At 48.4% G+C, this 23,501-nt stretch overlaps 1 protein-coding gene across 1 annotated transcript in view; it reads left to right on the top strand.

Annotated features, from left to right (window-relative positions):
- GLI2 (GLI family zinc finger 2) overlaps positions 1-23,501 on the top strand; it is a 244,550-nt gene that overhangs the window by 64,660 nt on the left and 156,389 nt on the right. Inside the window, exon 2 of the mRNA XM_075317020.1 lies at positions 14,273-14,410. Within this exon, the coding sequence (XP_075173135.1) occupies positions 14,302-14,410 (109 nt within the window). The 5' untranslated portion in view covers positions 14,273-14,301. The remainder of the gene's footprint in view (positions 1-14,272; positions 14,411-23,501) is intronic.

Below are 23,501 nucleotides of genomic sequence, written 5' to 3'. Positions count from 1 at the left end.
TGCATGATGTATGGACGATGTGTGGACGATGTGTGCTTGATGTATGGACAATGTGTGGACGATGTATGCATGATGTATGGACGATGTGTGCATGATGTATGGACGATGTGTGGACGATGTGTGCTTGATGTATGGACAATGTGTGGACGATGTGTGCATGATGTATGGACGATGTGTGCATGATGTATGGACGATGTGTGCATGATGTGTGGACGATGTGTGCATGATGTGTGGACGATGTGTGGACGATGTGTGGACGATGTATGGACGATGTATGCATGATGTGTGGACGATGTATGGACGATGTATGGACGATGTGTGCATGATGTATGGACGATGTGTGCATGATGTATGGACGATGTGTGCATGATGTATGGACGATGTGTGGACGATGTATGGACGATGTGTGCATGATGTATGGACGATGTGTGCATGATGTATGGACGATGTGTGCATGATGTATGGACGATGTGTGCATGATGTATGGACGATGTGTGCATGATGTATGGACGATGTGTGCATGATGTATGGACGATGTGTGCATGATGTATGGACGATGTGTGGACGATGTGTGCATGATGTATGGACGATGTGTGCATGATGTATGGACGATGTGTGCATGATGTATGGACGATGTATGGACGATGTGTGCATGATGTATGGACGATGTGTGGACGATGTGTGCATGATGTATGGACGATGTGTGCATGATGTATGGACGATGTGTGCATGATGTGTGGACGATGTGTGGACGATGTGTGCATGATGTGTGGACGAAGTATGGACGATGTATGGACGATGTGTGCATGATGTATGGACGATGTGTGCATGATGTATGGACGATGTGTGGACGATGTATGGACGATGTGTGCATGATGTATGGACGATGTGTGCATGATGTATGGACGATGTGTGCATGATGTATGGACGATGTGTGCATGATGTATGGACGATGTGTGGACGATGTATGGACGATGTGTGCATGATGTATGGACGATGTGTGCATGATGTATGGACGATGTGTGCATGATGTATGGACGATGTGTGCATGATGTATGGACGATGTGTGCATGATGTATGGACGATGTGTGGACGATGTGTGCATGATGTATGGACGATGTGTGCATGATGTATGGACGATGTATGGACGATGTGTGCATGATGTATGGACGATGTGTGCATGATGTATGGACGATGTGTGGACGATGTATGGACGATGTGTGCATGATGTATGGACGATGTGTGCATGATGTATGGACGATGTGTGCATGATGTATGGACGATGTGTGGACGATGTATGCATGATGTGTGGACGATGTATGGACGATGTATGGACGATGTGTGCATGATGTATGGACGATGTGTGCATGATGTGTGGACGATGTGTGGACGATGTGTGCATGATGTGTGGACGATGTATGGACGATGTGTGCATGATGTATGGACGATGTGTGGACGATGTATGCATGATGTGTGGACGATGTATGGACGATGTGTGCATGATGTATGGACGATGTGTGCATGATGTATGGACGATGTGTGGACGATGTATGGACGATGTGTGCATGATGTATGGACAATGTGTGGACGATGTATGCATGATGTGTGGACGATGTATGGACGATGTATGGACGATGTGTGCATGATGTATGGACGATGTGTGCATGATGTATGGACAATGTGTGGACGATGTATGCATGATGTGTGGACGATGTATGGACGATGTATGGACGATGTGTGCATGATGTATGGACGATGTATGGACGATGTGTGCATGATGTATGGACGATGTATGGACGATGTGTGCATGATGTGTGGACGATGTGTGGACGATGTGTGCATGATGTGTGGACGATGTATGGACGATGTGTGCATGATGTATGGACGATGTGTGGACGATGTATGCATGATGTGTGGACGATGTATGGACGATGTATGGACGATGTGTGCATGATGTATGGACGATGTGTGCATGATGTATGGACGATGTGTGGACGATGTATGGACGATGTGTGCATGATGTATGGACGATGTGTGGACGATGTATGCATGATGTGTGGACGATGTATGGACGATGTATGGACGATGTGTGCATGATGTATGGACGATGTGTGCATGATGTATGGACGATGTGTGCATGATGTATGGACGATGTGTGGACGATGTATGGACGATGTGTGCATGATGTATGGACGATGTGTGCATGATGTATGGACGATGTGTGCATGATGTATGGACGATGTGTGCATGATGTATGGACGATGTGTGCATGATGTATGGACGATGTGTGCATGATGTATGGACGATGTGTGGACGATGTGTGCATGATGTATGGACGATGTGTGCATGATGTATGGACGATGTGTGGACGATGTGTGCATGATGTATGGACGATGTGTGGACGATGTGTGCATGATGTATGGACGATGTGTGCATGATGTATGGACGATGTATGGACGATGTGTGCACGATGTGTGGACGATGTGTGGACGATGTGTGCATGATGTGTGGACGATGTATGGACGATGTATGGACGATGTGTGCATGATGTATGGACGATGTGTGCATGATGTATGGACGATGTGTGGACGATGTATGGACGATGTGTGCATGATGTATGGACGATGTGTGCATGATGTATGGACGATGTGTGCATGATGTATGGACGATGTGTGGACGATGTATGGACGATGTGTGCATGATGTATGGACGATGTGTGCATGATGTATGGACGATGTGTGCATGATGTATGGACGATGTGTGCATGATGTATGGACGATGTGTGCATGATGTATGGACGATGTGTGCATGATGTATGGACGATGTGTGGACGATGTGTGCATGATGTATGGACGATGTGTGCATGATGTATGGACGATGTATGGACGATGTGTGCATGATGTATGGACGATGTGTGCATGATGTATGGACGATGTGTGGACGATGTATGGACGATGTGTGCATGATGTATGGACGATGTGTGCATGATGTATGGACGATGTGTGCATGATGTATGGACGATGTGTGGACGATGTATGGACGATGTGTGCATGATGTATGGACGATGTGTGCATGATGTATGGACGATGTGTGCATGATGTATGGACGATGTGTGCATGATGTATGGACGATGTGTGCATGATGTATGGACGATGTGTGCATGATGTATGGACGATGTGTGGACGATGTGTGCATGATGTATGGACGATGTGTGCATGATGTATGGACGATGTATGGACGATGTGTGCATGATGTGTGGACGATGTGTGGACGATGTGTGCATGATGTGTGGACGATGTATGGACGATGTGTGCATGATGTATGGACGATGTGTGGACGATGTATGGACGATGTGTGCATGATGTATGGACGATGTGTGCATGATGTATGGACGATGTGTGCATGATGTATGGACGATGTGTGGACGATGTATGGACGATGTGTGCATGATGTATGGACGATGTGTGCATGATGTATGGACGATGTGTGCATGATGTATGGACGATGTGTGCATGATGTATGGACGATGTGTGCATGATGTATGGACGATGTGTGCATGATGTATGGACGATGTGTGCATGATGTATGGACGATGTGTGCATGATGTATGGACGATGTGTGGACGATGTGTGCATGATGTATGGACGATGTGTGCATGATGTATGGACGATGTATGGACGATGTGTGCATGATGTATGGACGATGTGTGCATGATGTATGGACGATGTGTGCATGATGTATGGACGATGTGTGGACGATGTATGGACGATGTGTGCATGATGTATGGACGATGTGTGCATGATGTATGGACGATGTGTGCATGATGTATGGACGATGTGTGCATGATGTATGGACGATGTGTGCATGATGTATGGACGATGTGTGCATGATGTATGGACGATGTGTGCATGATGTATGGACGATGTGTGCATGATGTATGGACGATGTGTGGACGATGTGTGCATGATGTATGGACGATGTGTGCATGATGTATGGACGATGTATGGACGATGTGTGCATGATGTGTGGACGATGTGTGGACGATGTGTGCATGATGTATGGACGATGTGTGCATGATGTGTGGACGATGTGTGGACGATGTGTGGACGATGTGGGGACGATGTGGGGACGATGTGGGGACGATGTGGGGACGATGTGTGCATGATGTATGGACGATGTGTGCATGATGTATGGACGATGTGTGCATGATGTATGGACGATGTATGGACGATGTGTGCATGATGTATGGACGATGTATGGACGATGTGTGGACGATGTGTGGACGATGTGTGCATGATGTGTGGACGATGTATGGACGATGTGTGCATGATGTATGGACGATGTGTGGACGATGTGTGGACGATGTGTGCATGATGTGTGGACGATGTGTGGACGATGTGGGGACGATGTGGGGACGATGTGTGGATGATTTATGGACAGTATGTGCATGATGTGTGGACGATGTATGGATGATTTGTGGATGATTTATGGACAGTGTGTGGACGATGTGCATGATGGGTAGTAGATCAGCCTGTACATAGTAAGACCTCTCCAAATGACCAAAAAGAAGAACACTGAGCAGTGCAAATTTCCCAGACACAGGGTCTGTGTGTGATGCGTCTGTGTGTGATGCGTCTGTGTGTGATGCGTCTGTGTGTGATGCGGCTGTGTGTGATGCGGCTGTGTGTGATGCGGCTGTGTGTGATGTGTGTGATGCGGCTGTGTGTGATGCGGCTGTGTGTGATGCGGCTGTGTGTGATGCGGCTGTGTGTGATGCGGCTGTGTGTGATGCGGCTGTGTGTGATGTGTGTGATGCGGCTGTGTGTGATGCGGCTGTGTGTGATGCGGCTGTGTGTGATGTGTGTGATGCGGCTGTGTGTGATGTGTGTGATGCGGCTGTGTGTGATGCGGCTGTGTGTGATGTGTGTGATGCGGCTGTGTGTGATGTGTGTGATGCGGCTGTATGTGATGTGTGTGATGCGGCTGTGTGTGATGTGTGTAATGTGTGTGATGCGGCTGTGTGTGATGTGTGTGATGCGGCTGTGTGTGATGTGTGTGATGCGGCTGTGTGTGATGTGTGTGATGCGGCTGTGTGTGATGTGTGTAATGTGTGTGATGCGGCTGTGTGTGATGTGTGTGATGCGGCTGTGTGTGATGTGTGTGATGCGGCTGTGTGTGATGTGTGTGATGCGGCTGTGTGTGATGTGTGTAATGTGTGTGATGCGGCTGTGTGTGATGTGTGTGATGCGGCTGTGTGTGATGTGTGTGATGTGTGTGATGCGGCTGTGTGTGATGCGGCTGTGTGTGATGTGTGTGATGCGGCTGTGTGTGATGCGGCTGTGTGTGATGCGGCTGTGTGTGATGCGGCTGTGTGTGATGTGTGTGATGCGGCTGTGTGTGATGTGTGTGATGCGGCTGTGTGTGATGTGTGTGATGTGGCTGTGTGTGATGTGTGTGATGCGGCTGTGTGTGATGTGTGTGATGCGGCTGTGTGTGATGTGTGTGATGCGGCTGTGTGTGATGTGTGTGATGCGGCTGTGTGTGATGCGGCTGTGTGTGATGCGGCTGTGTGTGATGCGGCTGTGTGTGATGCGGCTGTGTGTGATGCGGCTGTGTGTGATGTGTGTGATGCGGCTGTGTGTGATGTGTGTGATGCGGCTGTGTGTGATGTGTGTGATGCGGCTGTGTGTGATGTGTGTAATGTGTGTGATGCGGCTGTGTGTGATGTGTGTGATGCGGCTGTGTGTGATGTGTGTGATGCGGCTGTGTGTGATGTGTGTGATGCGGCTGTGTGTGATGTGTGTAATGTGTGTGATGCGGCTGTGTGTGATGTGTGTGATGCGGCTGTGTGTGATGTGTGTGATGCGGCTGTGTGTGATGTGTGTGATGCGGCTGTGTGTGATGTGTGTAATGTGTGTGATGCGGCTGTGTGTGATGTGTGTGATGCGGCTGTGTGTGATGTGTGTGATGTGTGTGATGCGGCTGTGTGTGATGCGGCTGTGTGTGATGTGTGTGATGCGGCTGTGTGTGATGCGGCTGTGTGTGATGCGGCTGTGTGTGATGCGGCTGTGTGTGATGCGGCTGTGTGTGATGTGTGTAATGTGTGTGATGCGGCTGTGTGTGATGTGTGTGCGGCTGTGTGTGATGCGGCTGTGTGTGATGTGTGTGATGCGGCTGTGTGTGATGTGTGTGATGCGGCTGTGTGTGATGTGTGTGATGCGGCTGTGTGTGATGTGTGGGATGCGGCTGTGTGTGATGTGTGTGATGCGGCTGTGTGTGATGTGTGTAATGTGTGTGATGCGGCTGTGTGTGATGTGTGTGATGCGGCTGTGTGTGATGTGTGTGATGTGTGTGATGCGGCTGTGTGTGATGCGGCTGTGTGTGATGTGTGTGATGCGGCTGTGTGTGATGCGGCTGTGTGTGATGTGTGTAATGTGTGTGATGCGGCTGTGTGTGATGTGTGTGCGGCTGTGTGTGATGCGGCTGTGTGTGATGTGTGTAATGTGTGTGATGCGGCTGTGTGTGATGTGTGTGATGCGGCTGTGTGTGATGTGTGTGATGTGTGTGATGCGGCTGTGTGTGATGCGGCTGTGTGTGATGTGGCTGTGTGTGATGTGTGTAATGTGTGTGATGCGGCTGTGTGTGATGTGTGTGCGGCTGTGTGTGATGCGGCTGTGTGTGATGTGTGTGATGTGGCTGTGTGTGATGTGTGTGATGCGGCTGTGTGTGATGTGTGTGATGCGGCTGTGTGTGATGTGTGTGATGCGGCTGTGTGTGATGTGTGTGATGCGGCTGTGTGTGATGTGTGTGATGCGGCTGTGTGTGATGCGGCTGTGTGTGATGTGTGTGATGCGGCTGTGTGTGATGTGTGTGATGCGGCTGTGTGTGATGTGTGTGATGCGGCTGTGTGTGATGTGTGTGATGCGGCTGTGTGTGATGTGTGTGATGCGGCTGTGTGTGATGTGTGTGATGCGGCTGTGTGTGATGCGGCTGTGTGTGATGTGTGTGATGCGGCTGTGTGTGATGTGTGTGATGCGGCTGTGTGTGATGTGTGTGATGCGGCTGTGTGTGATGTGTGTGATGCGGCTGTGTGTGATGTGTGTGATGCGGCTGTGTGTGATGTGTGTGATGCGGCTGTGTGTGATGTGTGTGATGCGGCTGTGTGTGATGTGTGTGATGTGGCTGTGTGTGATGTGTGTGATGCGGCTGTGTGTGATGTGTGTGATGCGGCTGTGTGATGCGGCTGTGTGTGATGTGTGTGATGCGGCTGTGTGTGATGTGTGTGATGCGGCTGTGTGTGATGTGTGTGATGTGGCTGTGTGTGATGTGTCTGTCTGATGCTATTTGTGTCCTCTCTGTTCTCAGTCTATATCTGATGCATTTGTATGAAGAAAAGTATGTGCCCCCCACACATCCACCTTCAGGGGCTTCTGTGTCCTTTATCTACATCCATAGACATTAATATGGAGAAAGTATGTGCCCCCCCCCCCCAATCCACCTCCGGGGGGTTCTCTGTCCCCCATCTACATCCATAGGCATTAATATGAAGGAAAGTATGCGTGACCCCCTCCCACCCCCCCCACCCCCCATCCACCTCCGGGGGGTTCTCTGCCCCCATCTACATCCATAGGCATTAATATGAAGGAAAGTATGTGTGACCCCCCCCCCCCCACCTCCGGGGGGTTCTCTGCCCCCATCTACATCCATAGGCATTAATATGAAGGAAAGTACGTGCCCCCCCCCACATCCACCTCCGGGGGGTTCTCTGCCCCCATCTACATCCACACACATTAATATAGAGCTGGCCCCTCTGCAGATATAACAACGCCCACTCTTCTGGGAGGGATTGCTAAAACTTTTGGTAGCAAAAGTGGAATTTTTGGAGTTTTATCCACAAGATAATTTGTGAGGTCACACCCTAATGTCCGGGAGCCGGGCTCACAGTCTCAGTGGGGGCAGATGGGGCTGGGGTCCGGGCTCACAGTCTCAGTGGGGGCAGATGGGGCTGGGGTCTGGGCTCACAGTCTCAGTGGGGGCAGATGGGGCTGGGGTCTGGGCTCACAGTCTCAGTGGGGGCAGATGGGGCTGGGGTCTGGGCTCACAGTCTCAGTGGGGGCAGATGGGGCTGGGGTCCGGGTTCACAGTCTCAGTGGGGGAAGATGGGGTTGGGGTCCGGGCTCACAGTCTCAGTGGGGGCAGATGGGGCTGGGGTCCGGGTTCACAGTCTCAGTGGGGGTAGATGGGGTTGGGGTCCGGGCTCACAGTCTCAGTGGGGGCAGATGGGGTTGGGGTCTGGGCTCACAGTCTCAGTGGGGGCAGATGGGGCTGGGGTCTGGGCTCACAGTCTCAGTGGGGGCAGATGGGGCTGGGGTCCGGGTTCACAGTCTCAGTGGGGGCAGATGGGGTTGGGGTCTGGGCTCACAGTCTCAGTGGGGGCAGATGGGGCTGGGGTCTGGGCTCACAGTCTCAGTGGGGGCAGATGGGGTTGGGGTCCGGGCTCACAGTCTCAGTGGGGGTAGATGGGGTTGGGGTCCGGGCTCACAGTCTCAGTGGGGGCAGATGGGGTTGGGGTCTGGGCTCACAGTCTCAGTGGGGGCAGATGGGGCTGGGGTCTGGGCTCACAGTCTCAGTGGGGGCAGATGGGGCTGGGGTCCGGGTTCACAGTCTCAGTGGGGGCAGATGGGGTTGGGGTCTGGGCTCACAGTCTCAGTGGGGGCAGATGGGGTTGGGGTCTGGGCTCACAGTCTCAGTGGGGGCAGATGGGGTTGGGGTCCGGGCTCACAGTCTCAGTGGGGGCAGATGGGGTTGGGGTCCGGGCTCACAGTCTCAGTGGGGGCAGATGGGGTTGGGGTCTGGGCTCACAGTCTCAGTGGGGGCAGATGGGGTTGGGGTCTGGGCTCACAGTCTCAGTGGGGGCAGATGGGGCTGGGGTCTGGGCTCACAGTCTCAGTGGGGGTAGATGGGGTTGGGGTCCGGGCTCACAGTCTCAGTGGGGGTAGATGGGGTTGGGGTCCGGGCTCACAGTCTCAGTGGGGGCAGATGGGGTTGGGGTCCGGGCTCACAGTCTTAGTGGGGGCAGATGGGGCTGGGGTCCGGGCTCACAGTCTCAGTGGGGGCAGATGGGGCTGGGGTCCGGGCTCACAGTCTCAGTGGGGGCAGATGGGGCTGGGGTCCGGGCTCACAGTCTCAGTGGGGGCAGATGGGGCTGGGGTCCGGGCTCACAGTCTCAGTGGGGGCAGATGGGGTTGGGGTCCGGGCTCACAGTCTCAGTGGGGGTAGATGGGGTTGGGGTCCGGGCTCACAGTCTCAGTGGAGGCAGATGGGGTTGGGGTCCGGGCTCACAGTCTCAGTGGGGGCAGATGAGGTTGGGGTCCGGGCTCACAGTCTCAGTGGGGGCAGATGAGGTTGGGGTCCGGGCTCACAGTCTCAGTGGGGGCAGATGGGGTTGGGGTCCGGGCTCACAGTCTCAGTGGAGGCAGATGGGGTTGGGGTCCGGGCTCACAGTCTCAGTGGGGGTAGATGGGGCTGGGGTCCAGGCTCTGTGCGTTGTCATGTGCCCCCCTGTGTCTGTATGGATCTCGTGCACTGGGCACAGTCATGGGGAGCAGAGACGGCCGAACCCCAGACTGTTCCCACAAAGCTGAAGTTACAATTGTCCACAACGTCTTGTGCTGAAGATTAAGATTTCCCATCACTTGTACAAGAGGCTGCAGCCGCCCCCTGATAACAGCCCGCCAAACTTCCCGAGGGGCTGGATGTTATACACCATGGGTGGGGGTCCTGGTGCTGGGCGTTGTACACCAGTGGTATTTCGGCCAGATCTTGTACCCAGGGAGGCAAAGGGATGGAATGAAATCCGTAATTAAGACTTGAGCTGTGAGGAGTATATGAGCACAGTATATCATAAAAGTGAGTACACCCCTGACACATCTGTAAATATTGTATAACAGTGTAAACTTGGTGCCCGTGAAATAACTCAGCACAGCCATTAATGTCTAAACCACTGGCAACAAAAATGAGTACATCCCTAAGTGAGGATGGTCACATTGTGCCCTTGGTGTGAATACTTTGTGTGGCCGCCATTATTTTCCAGCCTTTTACCTCTCTTGGGCCTGGAGGTCACTAGATCTTCACAGGAGCTGATGGATGTTACAGACCTTGCACTCCTCCACCTCCACCTTCCATGTGAGGAGGCTCCACACATGCTCCATAGGGTTTAGATCTGGAGACACTCGGCCGGTCCAGCACCTTTACCCTCAGTTTCTTTAGCGAGGCAGTGGTGGTCTTGGAGGTGTTTGGGGTCATTATCATGTTGGAGTATGAAGGGAGGGGATTCTGTTCTGCTTCAGTGTCACAAGACATGTCGGCATTCATGGTTCCTTCAATGAACTGTGCCCCCCACAGCTGGCAGCACTCATGCAGGCCTCAAATCAAGACCCTCCACCACCATGCCTGACTGTAGGCAGGACACACTTGTCTTTGTGCTCCTCACCTGTTTGCCACCAAACACGCTGACACCATCTGACCCCAATAAGTGTATCTTGGTCTCATCAGACTAAGGATGGCTTCAGTAATACATGTTCTTATTCTGCTTGTCTTCATCAAATTGTCTGCATCTTTCTTGTGCATCAACTTTAGAAGAGGCTTCCTTCTGGGACAACACCCATGCAGAGCAATGTGCTACAGTGTGTGTGGGGTATGGTCTGAGCACTGACAGGCAGACACCCCACCCCTGTAACCTCTGCAGTGTGCGACGTATGGTCTGAGCATTAACAGTCAGATCCCCCCCCTGTAACCCTTGCAGCAATGAAAGCGGACCCCCACCACTGTAACCCCTGCAGCAATGCTGGCTGCACTCATATGTCTATGCTGCACAGATGACCTCTGGATATGTTGCTGAGCATGTGCACTCGGCTTCTCTAGTCGGCCATGGCGAGGTGTGTGCTGAGTGGAATCTCATTGGTTATACCGCTGTATGGTCTTGGCCACGTGCTGCAGCTCAGGGTCAGGCTGGTGACAATCTTCTTATAGCCTCGGCCATCTTTATATAGAGCAAACATTTTTTTTTTTTTCAGCTCCTTAGAGACTTCTTTGCCATGAGGAGCCATGTTGAGCTTCCAGTGACCAGTATGAGAGTGTAACACACCTGCTCCTTCAGTCACACCTGAGACCTGGTAACACTAATGAATCACCAGACACCGGCGAGGGAAAATGGCTAATTGTGCACATTTTGTCCACATTCACTTAGGGGTGTACTCACTTTTGTTGCAGTGGTTTATACTGTTATACAAGCTGCACACTGACACTGCACATTGTATACAAGCTGCACACTGACACTGTACATTGTATACAAGCTGCACACTAACACTGCACATTGTATCACAGGGTCAGATCTCGAGTGTTGTCCCAGGAAAATATATAATAAAATATTTATAAAAATGTCAGGGGTGTCCTCACTTCTGTGATGTACTGCATGTGCACTGTTCCACTGTCGCTGCTCTTTATTCTCGCTGTGTTCTCTCATTATAAACTGCTCATTAGTCAAACAGATAACGATAATTAGCAGATAAGAAACTATTGAGCAATGAGCAAACAAAGATTCTGCTTGACCGGAATGTGTGCTGTATATATTAGCTGTATATACGGTATGCTGTACATGTGCTGTATATAGGTGCTGTATATATTAGCTGTATATACGGTATGCTGTACATGTGCTGTATATACGGTATGCTGTACATGTGCTGTATATACGGTATGCTGTACATGTGCTGTATATACGGTATGCTGTACATGTGCTGTATATAGGTGCTGTATATATTAGCTGTATATACGGTATGCTGTACATGTGCTGTATATACGGTATGCTGTACATGTGCTGTATATACGGTATGCTGTACATGTGCTGTATATACGGTATGCTGTACATGTGCTGTATATACGGTATGCTGTACATGTGCTGTATATACGGTATGCTGTACATGTGCTGTATATAGGTGCTGTATATATTAGCTGTATATACGGTATGCTGTACATGTGCTGTATATAGGTGCTGTATATATTAGCTGTATATACGGTATGCTGTACATGTGCTGTATATATTAGCTGTATATACGGTATGCTGTACATGTGCTGTATATACGGTATGCTGTACATGTGCTGTATATACGGTATGCTGTACATGTGCTGTATATAGGTGCTGTATATATTAGCTGTATATACGGTATGCTGTACATGTGCTGTATATACGGTATGCTGTACATGTGCTGTATATAGGTGCTGTATATATTAGCTGTATATACGGTATGCTGTACATGTGCTGTATATACGGTATGCTGTACATGTGCTGTATATAGGTGCTGTATATATTAGCTGTATATACGGTATGCTGTACATGTGCTGTATATATTAGCTGTATATACGGTATGCTGTACATGTGCTGTATATACGGTATGCTGTACATGTGCTGTATATAGGTGCTGTATATATTAGCTGTATATACGGTATGCTGTACATGTGCTGTATATATTAGCTGTATATACGGTATGCTGTACATGTGCTGTATATACGGTATGCTGTACATGTGCTGTATATAGGTGCTGTATATATTAGCTGTATATACGGTATGCTGTACATGTGCTGTATATATTAGCTGTATATACGGTATGCTGTACATGTGCTGTATATAGGTGCTGTATATATTAGCTGTATATACGGTATGCTGTACATGTGCTGTATATATTAGCTGTATATACGGTATGCTGTACATGTGCTGTATATACGTTATGCTGTACATGTGCTGTATATAGGTGCTGTATATATTAGCTGTATATACGGTATGCTGTACATGTGCTGTATGTACGGTATGCTGTACATGTGCTGTATATAGGTGCTGTATATATTAGCTGTATATATGTGCTGTATATATTAGCTGTATATACGGTATGCTGTACATGTGCTGTATATAGGTGCTGTATATATTAGCTGTATATACGGTATGCTGTACATGTGCTGTATGTACGGTATGCTGTACATGTGCTGTATATAGGTGCTGTATATATTAGCTGTATATATGTGCTGTATATATTAGCTGTATATACGGTATGCTGTACATGTGCTGTATATAGGTGCTGTATATATTAGCTGTATATACGGTATGCTGTACATGTGCTGTATATAGGTGCTGTATATATTAGCTGTATATACGGTATGCTGTACATGTGCTGTATATAGGTGCTGTATATATTAGCTGTATATATGTGCTGTATATATTAGCTGTATATACGGTATGCTGTACATGTGCTGTATATAGGTGCTGTATATATTAGCTGTATATACGGTATGCTGTACATGTGCTGTATATAGGTGCTGTATATATTAGCTGTATATACGGTATGCTGTACATGTGCTGTATATATTAGCTGTATATACGGTATGCTGTACATGTGCTGTATGTACGGTATGCTGTACATGTGCTGTATATAGGTGCTGTATATATTAGCTGTATATACGGTATGCTGTACATGTGCTGTATATATTACAAAAGTGTAAAATAAGCAATAAATTTCCTTCCTCTTCACAATTGTGTCACTTGTTGATTCTTCACCAGAACATTAACATTTTATCTTTGTTTGAAGCCTGAAATGTGGGAAAAGGTTTAAAAATTCAAGGGGCTGAATACTTTCGCAAGGCACTGTATGTGCTGTATTTATCGCCCGTCGCACTCCTTGTCCTGGACCATGATGGGATCTCGGGATCTTTTCTGTATATAATCTGCTCTTCTTCGGCCGGTTACACTGTGACAGACCCTCAGCTGTGAGCAGTGTTCGGCAGCACAGGTTGTGCAGGGGCCGCAGTTTGTCCTCACGTCACCTGTCATCCCGGGGGTCACATACGAGGAGGGGGCAGTGAAGGGCGAGAACATGGAATTCCCAGGGCAGATTTTTTGGGATGTTTCTCCTTGATGTCCGGGAGGTGACACATTGTGGCAGCTGTGGCCCCCCCTCCCCCGTATATACTGTCAGCAGCTGTTACTGTCTGTTGTTGTCCAGGAGCTTGCAATCTAATGTCCTTTCCTCCATGTCCTGGGGTCAGGGACAGGAGAGGGATATGACCGCCATGACCGGAGCATACAAGGGGCACCCTCCTCACCTGCACCATTGTAACGTGTAATGGGGGTCATACACAGGACAGGGGCCCCCAATATAAGGCCTGTCCCCAGGTGTCTCCCCGATATCACAGGACCCCCCTAACGCTGCCGATCCTCTTATTTTAGGCTTCGTATTTGGAACATGAGTGGCTGAAATGGAGACTCCCGGCCCGGTGACCGCAGCGCACAAGAAGGAGGCGAAGACTCTGGACGGCTTCACCGACATCAGCAAGAAATCCGGGGTCCTCAGCACAGCACCAGGAGGTACCGCAGGGTGGATCAGATACACAGCTCAGCAGACAGTATCACACAGGAGAGGGTTAGATACACGGCTCAGCAGACAGTATCACACAGGAGAGGATTAGATACACAGCTCAGCAGACAGTATCACACAGGAGAGGATTAGATACACAGCTCAGCAGACAGTATCACACAGGAGAGGATTAGATACACAGCTCAGCAGACAGTATCACACAGGAGAGGATTAGATACACAGCTCAGCAGACAGTATCACACAGGAGAGGATTAGATACACAGCTCAGCACACAGTATCACACAGGAGAGGATTAGATACACAGCTCAGCAGACAGTATCACACAGGAGAGGATTAGATACACGGCTCAGCAGACAGTATCACACAGGAGAGGATTAGATACACGGCTCAGCAGACGGTATCACACAGGACAGGATTAGATACACGGCTCAGCAGACAGTATCACACAGGAGAGGGTTAGATACACAGCTCAGCAGACAGTATCACACAGGAGAGGATTAGATACACAGCTCAGCAGACAGTATCACACAGGAGAGGATTAGATACACTGCTCAGCAGACAGTATCACACAGGAGAGGATTATATACACGCTCAGCAGACAGTATCACACAGGAGAGGATTAGATACACTGCTCAGCAGACAGTATCACACAGGAGAGGATTAGATACACGGCTCAGCAGACAGTATCACACAGGAGAGGATTAGATACACAGCTCAGCAGACAGTATCACACAGGAGAGGATTAGATACACGGCTCAGCAGACAGTATCACACAGGATAGGATTAGATACACAGCTCAGCAGACAGTATCACACAGGAGAGGATTAGATAAACAGCTCAGCAGACAGTATCACACAGGAGAGGATTAGATACACAGCTCAGCAGACAGTATCACACAGGAGAGGATTAGATACACAGCTCAGCAGACAGTATCACACAGGAGAGGATTAGATACACGGCTCAGCAGACAGTATCACACAGGAGAGGATTATATACACGCTCAGCAGACAGTATCACACAGGAGAGGATTAGATACACGGCTCAGCAGACAGTATCACACAGGAGAGGATTATATACACGGCTCAGCAGACAGTATCACACAGGAGAGGGTTAGATACACAGCTCAGCACACAGTATCACACAGGAGAGGATTAGATACACGGCTCAGCAGACAGTATCACACAGGAGAGGATTAGATACACGGCTCAGCAGACAGTATCACACAGGAGAGGATTAGATACACGGCTCAGCAGACAGTATCACACAGGAGAGGATTAGATACACGGCTCAGCAGACAGTATCACACAGGAGAGGATTAGATACACAGCTCAGACAGTATCACACAGGAGAGGATTAGATACACAGCTCAGACAGTATCACACAGGAGAGGATTAGATACACAGCTCAGCAGACAGGATCACACAAGAGAGGATTAGATACACAGCTCACCAGACAGTATCACACAGGAGAGGATTAGATACATGGCTCAGCAGACAGTATCACACAGGAGAGGATTAGATACACGGCTCAGCAGACAGTATCACACTGGAGAGGATTAGATACACAGCTCAGCAGACAGGAGAGGATTAGATACACGGCTCAGCAGACAGTATCACACAGGAGAGGATTAGATACACAGCTCAGCAGACAGTATCACACAGGAGAGGATTAGATACACGGCTCAGCAGACAGTATCACACAGGAGAGGATTAGATACACGGCTCAGCAGACAGTATCACACTGGAGAGGATTAGATACACAGCTCAGCAGACAGTATCACACAGGAGAGGATTAGATACATGGCTCAGCAGACAGTATCACACAGGAGAGGATTAGATACACGGCTCAGCAGCCAGTATCACACAGGAAAGGATTAGATACATGGCTCAGCAGCCAGTATCACACAGGAAAGGATTAGATACACGGCTCAGCAGACAGTATCACACAGGAAAGGATTAGATACACGGCTCAGAAGACAGTATCACACCGAAGAGGATTAGACACAGCTTAGCAGACAGTATCACACAGGAGAGGATTAGATACACGGCTCAGCAGACAGTATCACACACAGGAGAGGATTAGATACACGGCTCAGAAGACAGTATCACACCGAAGAGGATTAGACACAGCTTAGCAGACAGTATCACACAGGATAGTGTTAGATACACAGCTCAGCAGACAGTATCACACAGGATAGGATTAGATACACGGCTCAGAAGACAGTATCACACCGAAGAGGATTAGACACAGCTTAGCAGACAGTATCACACAGGATAGGATTAGATACACAGCTCAGCAGACAGTATCACACAGGATAGGATTAGATACACAGCTCAGCAAACAGTATCACACAGGATAGGATTAGATACAGCTCAGCACACAGTATCACACAGGATAGGATTAGATACACGGCTCAGCGTAGTATCACACAGGATAGGATTAGGTACAGCAGCTGAGTATCATAGTGACGTCCGGCATACATGGTGGTAGCAGAATTACCCCGTATTTTTGCATTATTGGCTGATTTCCTGATTAGCGGATGAGTCCGGATTGTAGGAATGTTGCAGAGTCTTTAGTGTGGCTGAGAACAGAAGCCCCCGGAGGGGCGGGGGGGGGGGGGGCTCTCACTTGTATCAGAATTCACCATTTGTTGCTTGTGATTAATTCCTGATGTGAAGGATTTTAGGATATGACACTCTTCAGGGTGCGCAGTTTTATTAGGGGCTGGTCACTGGCAGGAGCCTCATGGCCGCAGCTCCATTCATCCATTCATGGCTGGGGAGGGGGAGACTTTGAAAGCTGCAGGGGTCGGTCCTGTGGCTTTAATTACCCTTGTGGCAGATGCTGAGGTGCGATTATGCACAGGCCATTAACATCAGTCCTGGATGCAGAGGCTCCTTACTAATTGATGGTTTCCAGGAATGACCCCCCCTCCGCCCCCCTATCTCCCAATATCTAATATCACTGCAGACCCCAGGAAACTGCTCAGATCTGCACGGACCAGTCTATGTCGGGGATGGGGGGGGGGATGGGGGGGTATTGGTTTTACCACTGGTTCGGGACAGGTACTAAGAGATAGGGCCAAACACAGGGATGCAAAGTGGACCCTCAACCAGACTGGTTCTGTAGGTCCAATTTCTACAATTGTGGGGCAGCACAGTGGATTGGGGGGCAACATAGTGGATTGGGGGGGCAGCACAGTGGATTGGGGGGGGGGCAACACGGGGGATTGGGGGAGCAGCACGGGGGATTGGGGGGGCAGCACGGGGGATTGGGGGGGGGCAGCACGGGGGATTGAGGGGGGGCAGCACAGCGGATTGGGGGAGCAGCACGGTGGCTTTGTCGCTTTGCAGCACTGGGGTCCTGGGTTTTAATCCCACTAAGGAAACCTCTGCGTGGAGCCTGTGTGTCCTCCACGTGCCTCTATAATAATAATGTCTGCACTGCGCTGTGGCATGTGATGGAGCCATGTAACTGCAGAGAATACATACCTTGTATCCAGGGGTTACAATGTATCAATCTCTCCTTCCAGGGGAGGGTCTGTAGGGTCTGTGCTGCCAATGTTGTAGGGTCTGTGCTGCCGATCTTGTAGGGTCTGTGCTGCCGATCTTGTAGGGTCTGTGCTGCCGATCTTGTAGGGTCTGTGCTGCCGATCTTGTAGGGTCTGTGCTGCCCATCTTGTAGGGTCTGTGCTGCCCATCTTGTAGGGTCTGTGCTGCCCATCTTGTAGGGTCTGTGCTGCCCATCTTGTAGGGTCTGTGCTGCCGATCTTGTAGGGTCTGTGCTGCCGATCTTGTAGGGTCTGTGCTGCCGATCTTGTAGGGTCTGTGCTGCCGATCTTGTAGGGTCTGTGCTGCCGATCTTGTAGGGTCTGTGCTGCCCATCTTGTAGGGTCTGTGCTGCCGATCTTGTAGGGTCTGTGCTGCCGATCTTGTAGGGTCTGTGCTGCCGATCTTGTAGGGTCTGTGCTGCCGATCTTGTAGGGTCTGTGCTGCCCATCTTGTAGGGTCTGTGCTGCCCATCTTGTAGGGTCTGTGCTGCCCATCTTGTAGGGTCTGTGCTGCCCATCTTGTAGGGTCTGTGCTGCCGATGTGTTGTCAGAACAGTCTCCACTGGATACAAATGTAACTTTTGGTTATAAAGCATAACATTAGATCAGATGTGGGGGGGGGGGGGGGTGATCTAAGGATGTTCCAGACATTGATAGAAAGCGGTTACCCTAATATTGGTGAGAAATTGAAACATAATGAGGATTTCTGAAGAATTAAACCTCGATCTATTATAAATTCACCAAATATTTCAGGAGGCGCCAGAAAAAGCAGCATGTAGAATTGTCCAATGACTCTCCCCAATATCCGGCCCCGCGCCTCCTGATAAATTCATTGTAGACAAGATGAAATCAGTTCACAATGTGCAACTTCTAAAGAGCTATGTGCCCACGCTGCGGAAAATGCGCAGATTTTGGCGCGGATTTCTCGCGGAAATGCCGCAGATTTTTCAGAAATCTGCAGCACAGCTACTCCCCAGCCATTTCTATGGCATTTGGAAAATGCTGTGCCCACGCTGCGGATTTTTCCGCAGCGGAAATTATGCGGATTTCCTTGCGGAAAAATCTGCAGTATGTCAATAATTGTTGCGGATTTTGCCTATTCAATTGAATGGAGAAAAAAAAAAAAATATTGCGAAATCTGCGTCAAATCCGCAACAAATCCGCACAAAATCAGCACCTATGAAAAGGTGCGGATTCCGGGGGAATGCTGCGGATTTGGCTGCAGAAAAATCCGCAGATACAGAGTCCCGTGGGCACATAGCCTTACACCAGAGACGTGCGGGACAGACGGCAGTGAACGGCCCAGAAGCTTGTTACAGAGTTTTAGGCTTTGTGCACACCATCAGGATTTGGTGCAGAAATTTCTGCTCCATTTCTGCAGGAAAAACCCAGCTGCAGAAATGTGCTGCTTTGCCGTGTTTTCAGTGCATTTTTGGTGCAGATTTTTCTCATTCAGTTGATGGGTGAAATCTGCAACAAAAAAACTGCAAGAATTAACAGCTGCAGTTTATATCTGCACCAAATCTGCAGAAAGAAAATACTGAGCGCCGCAGGGAGAAAATACTGAGCGCCGCAGAGACTCCAGGATTCTCATTCACATTGCTGCAAATCTGCACTAAAACTGCATAAAAAATGCAATAAAATCGCACTGTGTGCACCCGGCCTTAAGGGTTGATTTTAGCACGAATTGCTGCAGTTTTTTGACTCGTTTTTTGCACAGGTGAAATACGTGTAGGAAAGTTCACGGTATTTGGGTGCTGGGCTGCAGCGACACTCGGCCCCTCCTGTGATGTTACACGCAGAAACTTGTGAATTAAATGGCAGATTTCACGTTGTGCATAAAATATGGTGACTCCCGCCTGGAACAGCAGCTCCGGGAAGCTGCGGCGAGGGGCCGTCTCCCAGTGACGAGCCCCCTGCCCGCTGCAGCCGCTCTCATCTCCTGTCGAATGAAGGATGAAAGCCGAGATGTTCCGTGAGGCGCCGGGCGCAGAACTTACAGCGACAGCGTTTGAAGACTGAGCGGAGACATGATGAAAGACACGTCTAATCAGGTTTAAAAAGCCCTTAAAGGATCCTAATAAATAAGACACGGTGACCGGCGGCGAGGACCGCCATCCCGCGCTCAACTGTGCTGCAATTATGTGACACGTTAACGATGAGATCAGGAAAGAAATGTGAACTCATTCTGATGGAAGAATCGGGGCGCAGCGCTCCGGAGCAGCGCGGGGTCTGCTGGAACTTGTGGTGCTACAAGCTAACGTGCCCCTATAATGAAAGCTTCGGAAGATTGTTTCTACTTCTGTGTGTCTAAAGATCTCTGCTTGATGACAGTGAATGAAGACGATCCTGTTAGAAGGAATTCGCCTGCAGTGTGACGTGCGGCTCTGCCGGTGCGGAGCCTTAGTATAACGTGCGGCTCTGCTGGTGCGGAGCCTTAGTATAACGTGCGGCTCTGCCGGTGCGGAGCCTTAGTATAACGTGCGGCTCTGCCGGTGCGGAGCCTTAGTATAACGTGCGGCTCTGCCGGTGCGGAGCCTTAGTATAACGTGCGGCTCTGCCGGTGCGGAGCCTTAGTATAACGTGCGGCTCTGCCGGTGCGGAGCCTTAGTATAACATGCGGCGCTGCCGGTGCGGAGCCTTAGTATAAAATGCGGCGCTGCCGATGCGGAGCCTTAGTATAATGTGCGGCTCTGCCGGGGCGGAGCCTTAGTATAACATGCGGCTCTGCTGGTGCGGAGCCTTAGTATAACGTGCGGCTCTGCCGGGGTGGATCTCCAGTGTGACGCGCGGCTCTGCCAGTGCTGCTGTAACAAACCCTCTGCTGTGAGAACAATCTGGCATTGTATAGAATGAGGGACCACTGATCTTGAGACACATTGGTGCGCTTTAAGTAAATGTCCCCCTATCACTGGGATTTTCCTATATAACCTAAAGCCAGTGCTATACTATGCTATATACAGTGCTATACTATGCTATATACTGTACAGTGCTATACTATGCTATATACAGTGCTATACTATGCTATATACTGTACAGTGCTATACTATGCTATATACAGTGCTATACTATGCTATATACTGTACAGTGCTATACTATGCTATATACAGTGCTATACTATGCTATATACTGTACAGTGCTATACTATGCTATATACAGTGCTATACTATGCTATATACTGTACAGTGCTATACTATGCTATATACAGTGCTATACTATGCTATATACTGTACAGTGCTATACTATGCTATATACAGTGCTATACTATGCTATATACTGTACAGTGCTATACTATGCTATATACAGTGCTATACTATGCTATATACTGTACAGTGCTATACTATGCTATATACAGTGCTATACTATGCTATATACAGTGCTATACTATGCTATATACTGTACAGTGCTATACTATGCTATATACAGTGCTATACTATGCTATATACTGTACAGTGCTATACTATGCTATATACAGTGCTATACTATGCTATATACTGTACAGTGCTATACTATGCTATATACAGTGCTATACTATGCTATATACTGTACAGTGCTATACTATGCTATATACAGTGCTATACTATGCTATATACTGTACAGTGCTATACTATGCTATATACAGTGCTATACTATGCTATATACTGTACAGTGCTATACTATGCTATATACAGTGCTATACTATGCTATATACTGTACAGTGCTATACTATGCTATATACAGTGCTATACTATGCTATATACTGTACAGTGCTATACTATGCTATATACAGTGCTATACTATGCTATATACTGTACAGTGCTATACTATGCTATATACAGTGCTATACTATGCTATATACTGTACAGTGCTATACTATGCTATATACAGTGCTATACTATGCTATATACTGTACAGTGCTATACTATGCTATATACAGTGCTATACTATGCTATATACTGTACAGTGCTATACTATGCTATATACAGTGCTATACTATGCTATATACAGTGCTATACTATGCTATATACAGTGCTATACTATGCTATATACAGTGCTATACTATGCTATATACTGTACAGTGCTATACTATGCTATATACAGTGCTATACTATGCTATATACTGTAGAGTGCTATACTATGCTATATACTGTACAGTCCTATACTATGCTATATACTGTACAGTCCTATACTATGCTATATACAGTGCTATACTATGCTATATACAGTGCTATACTTTGCTATATACTGTACAGTGCTATACTATGCTATATACAGTGCTATACTATGCTATATACAGTGCTATACTATGCTATATACAGTGCTATACTATGCTATATACTGTACAGTGCTATACTATGCTATATACAGTGCTATACTATGCTATATACAGTGCTATACTATGCTATATACTGTACAGTGCTATACTATGCTATATACAGTGCTATACTATGCTATATACAGTGCTATATCAGGCTGATTCTATACATACCTGTAGTGGTCAGCTCATGATGTTTAGGTTTTGAAACACAAGCAAGTAAAGTTTATAAAATCGGCAGCTTCTCAATTGGCAGCAGCTGATAGCTGGGATTGGATTGGATTTGATAGTGATTCCTGCCCCCCCTCCCCCAGCCTGTTGTTTCTCCTCCTATCTATTAATTATGCTAATTCCATTATGGAGGCGTTTTAGTAATGGTTGTGGCTAAATCAAAGTGGCTAGAAGGACCTTGCTGATGTCATACCCATGTGACCAGAAGGGGCGGGGCCTCAGCAACATAGCTGATACCAGGAAGCAACATTATTTTTTTTTTTGGCTGAGGCACCGCCCCTTCTGGTCACATGGATATGACATCAGCAAGGTTCTTCTAGCCACAACCATTAGTAAAAGAATTCTATAACATCTATAATAGAATTAGCATAAATAACAGGGAGGACGGATAGGCAGGGTGGCGGGAATCACTATCAAACCCCACCCCAGCTATCAGCTGCTGCCAATGAAAAAGCTGCTCATTTTACAAACTTTTACTTGCTTGTGTTTCAAAACCTATACATCCGAGCTGACCACTACAGGTATGTATAGAATCAGCCTGATAGTGCCAGTATAGCACTGTATGTAAAGAATCAGCCTGATAGTGCCAGTATAGCACTGTATGTATAGAATCAGGCTGATAGCGCCAGTATAGCACTGTATGTATAGAGTCTGCCTGATAGCGCCAGTATAGCACTGTATGTATAGAATCAGCCTGATAGTGCCAGTATAGCACTGTATGTATAGAATCAGCCTGATAGTGCCAGTATAGCACTGTATGTATAGAATCAGCCTGATAGCGTCAGTATAGCACTGTATGTATAGAATCAGCCTGATAGTGCCAGTATAGCACTGTATGTATAGAATCAGCCTGATAGTGCCAGTATAGCACTGTATGTATAGAATCAGCCTGATAATGCCAGTATAGCACTGTATGTATAGAATCAGGCTGATAGCGCCAGTATAGCACTGTATGTATAGAGTCTGCCTGATAGCGCCAGTATAGCACTGTATGTATAGAATCAGC

The sequence above is a fragment of the Anomaloglossus baeobatrachus genome, chromosome 7 (assembly GCF_048569485.1).
Source record: "Anomaloglossus baeobatrachus isolate aAnoBae1 chromosome 7, aAnoBae1.hap1, whole genome shotgun sequence".
Lineage (NCBI taxonomy): Eukaryota > Metazoa > Chordata > Amphibia > Anura > Aromobatidae > Anomaloglossus > Anomaloglossus baeobatrachus.
Note: the sequence above shows the minus strand (reverse complement) of the source record. Positions and strands in the feature narration are given on the sequence as shown.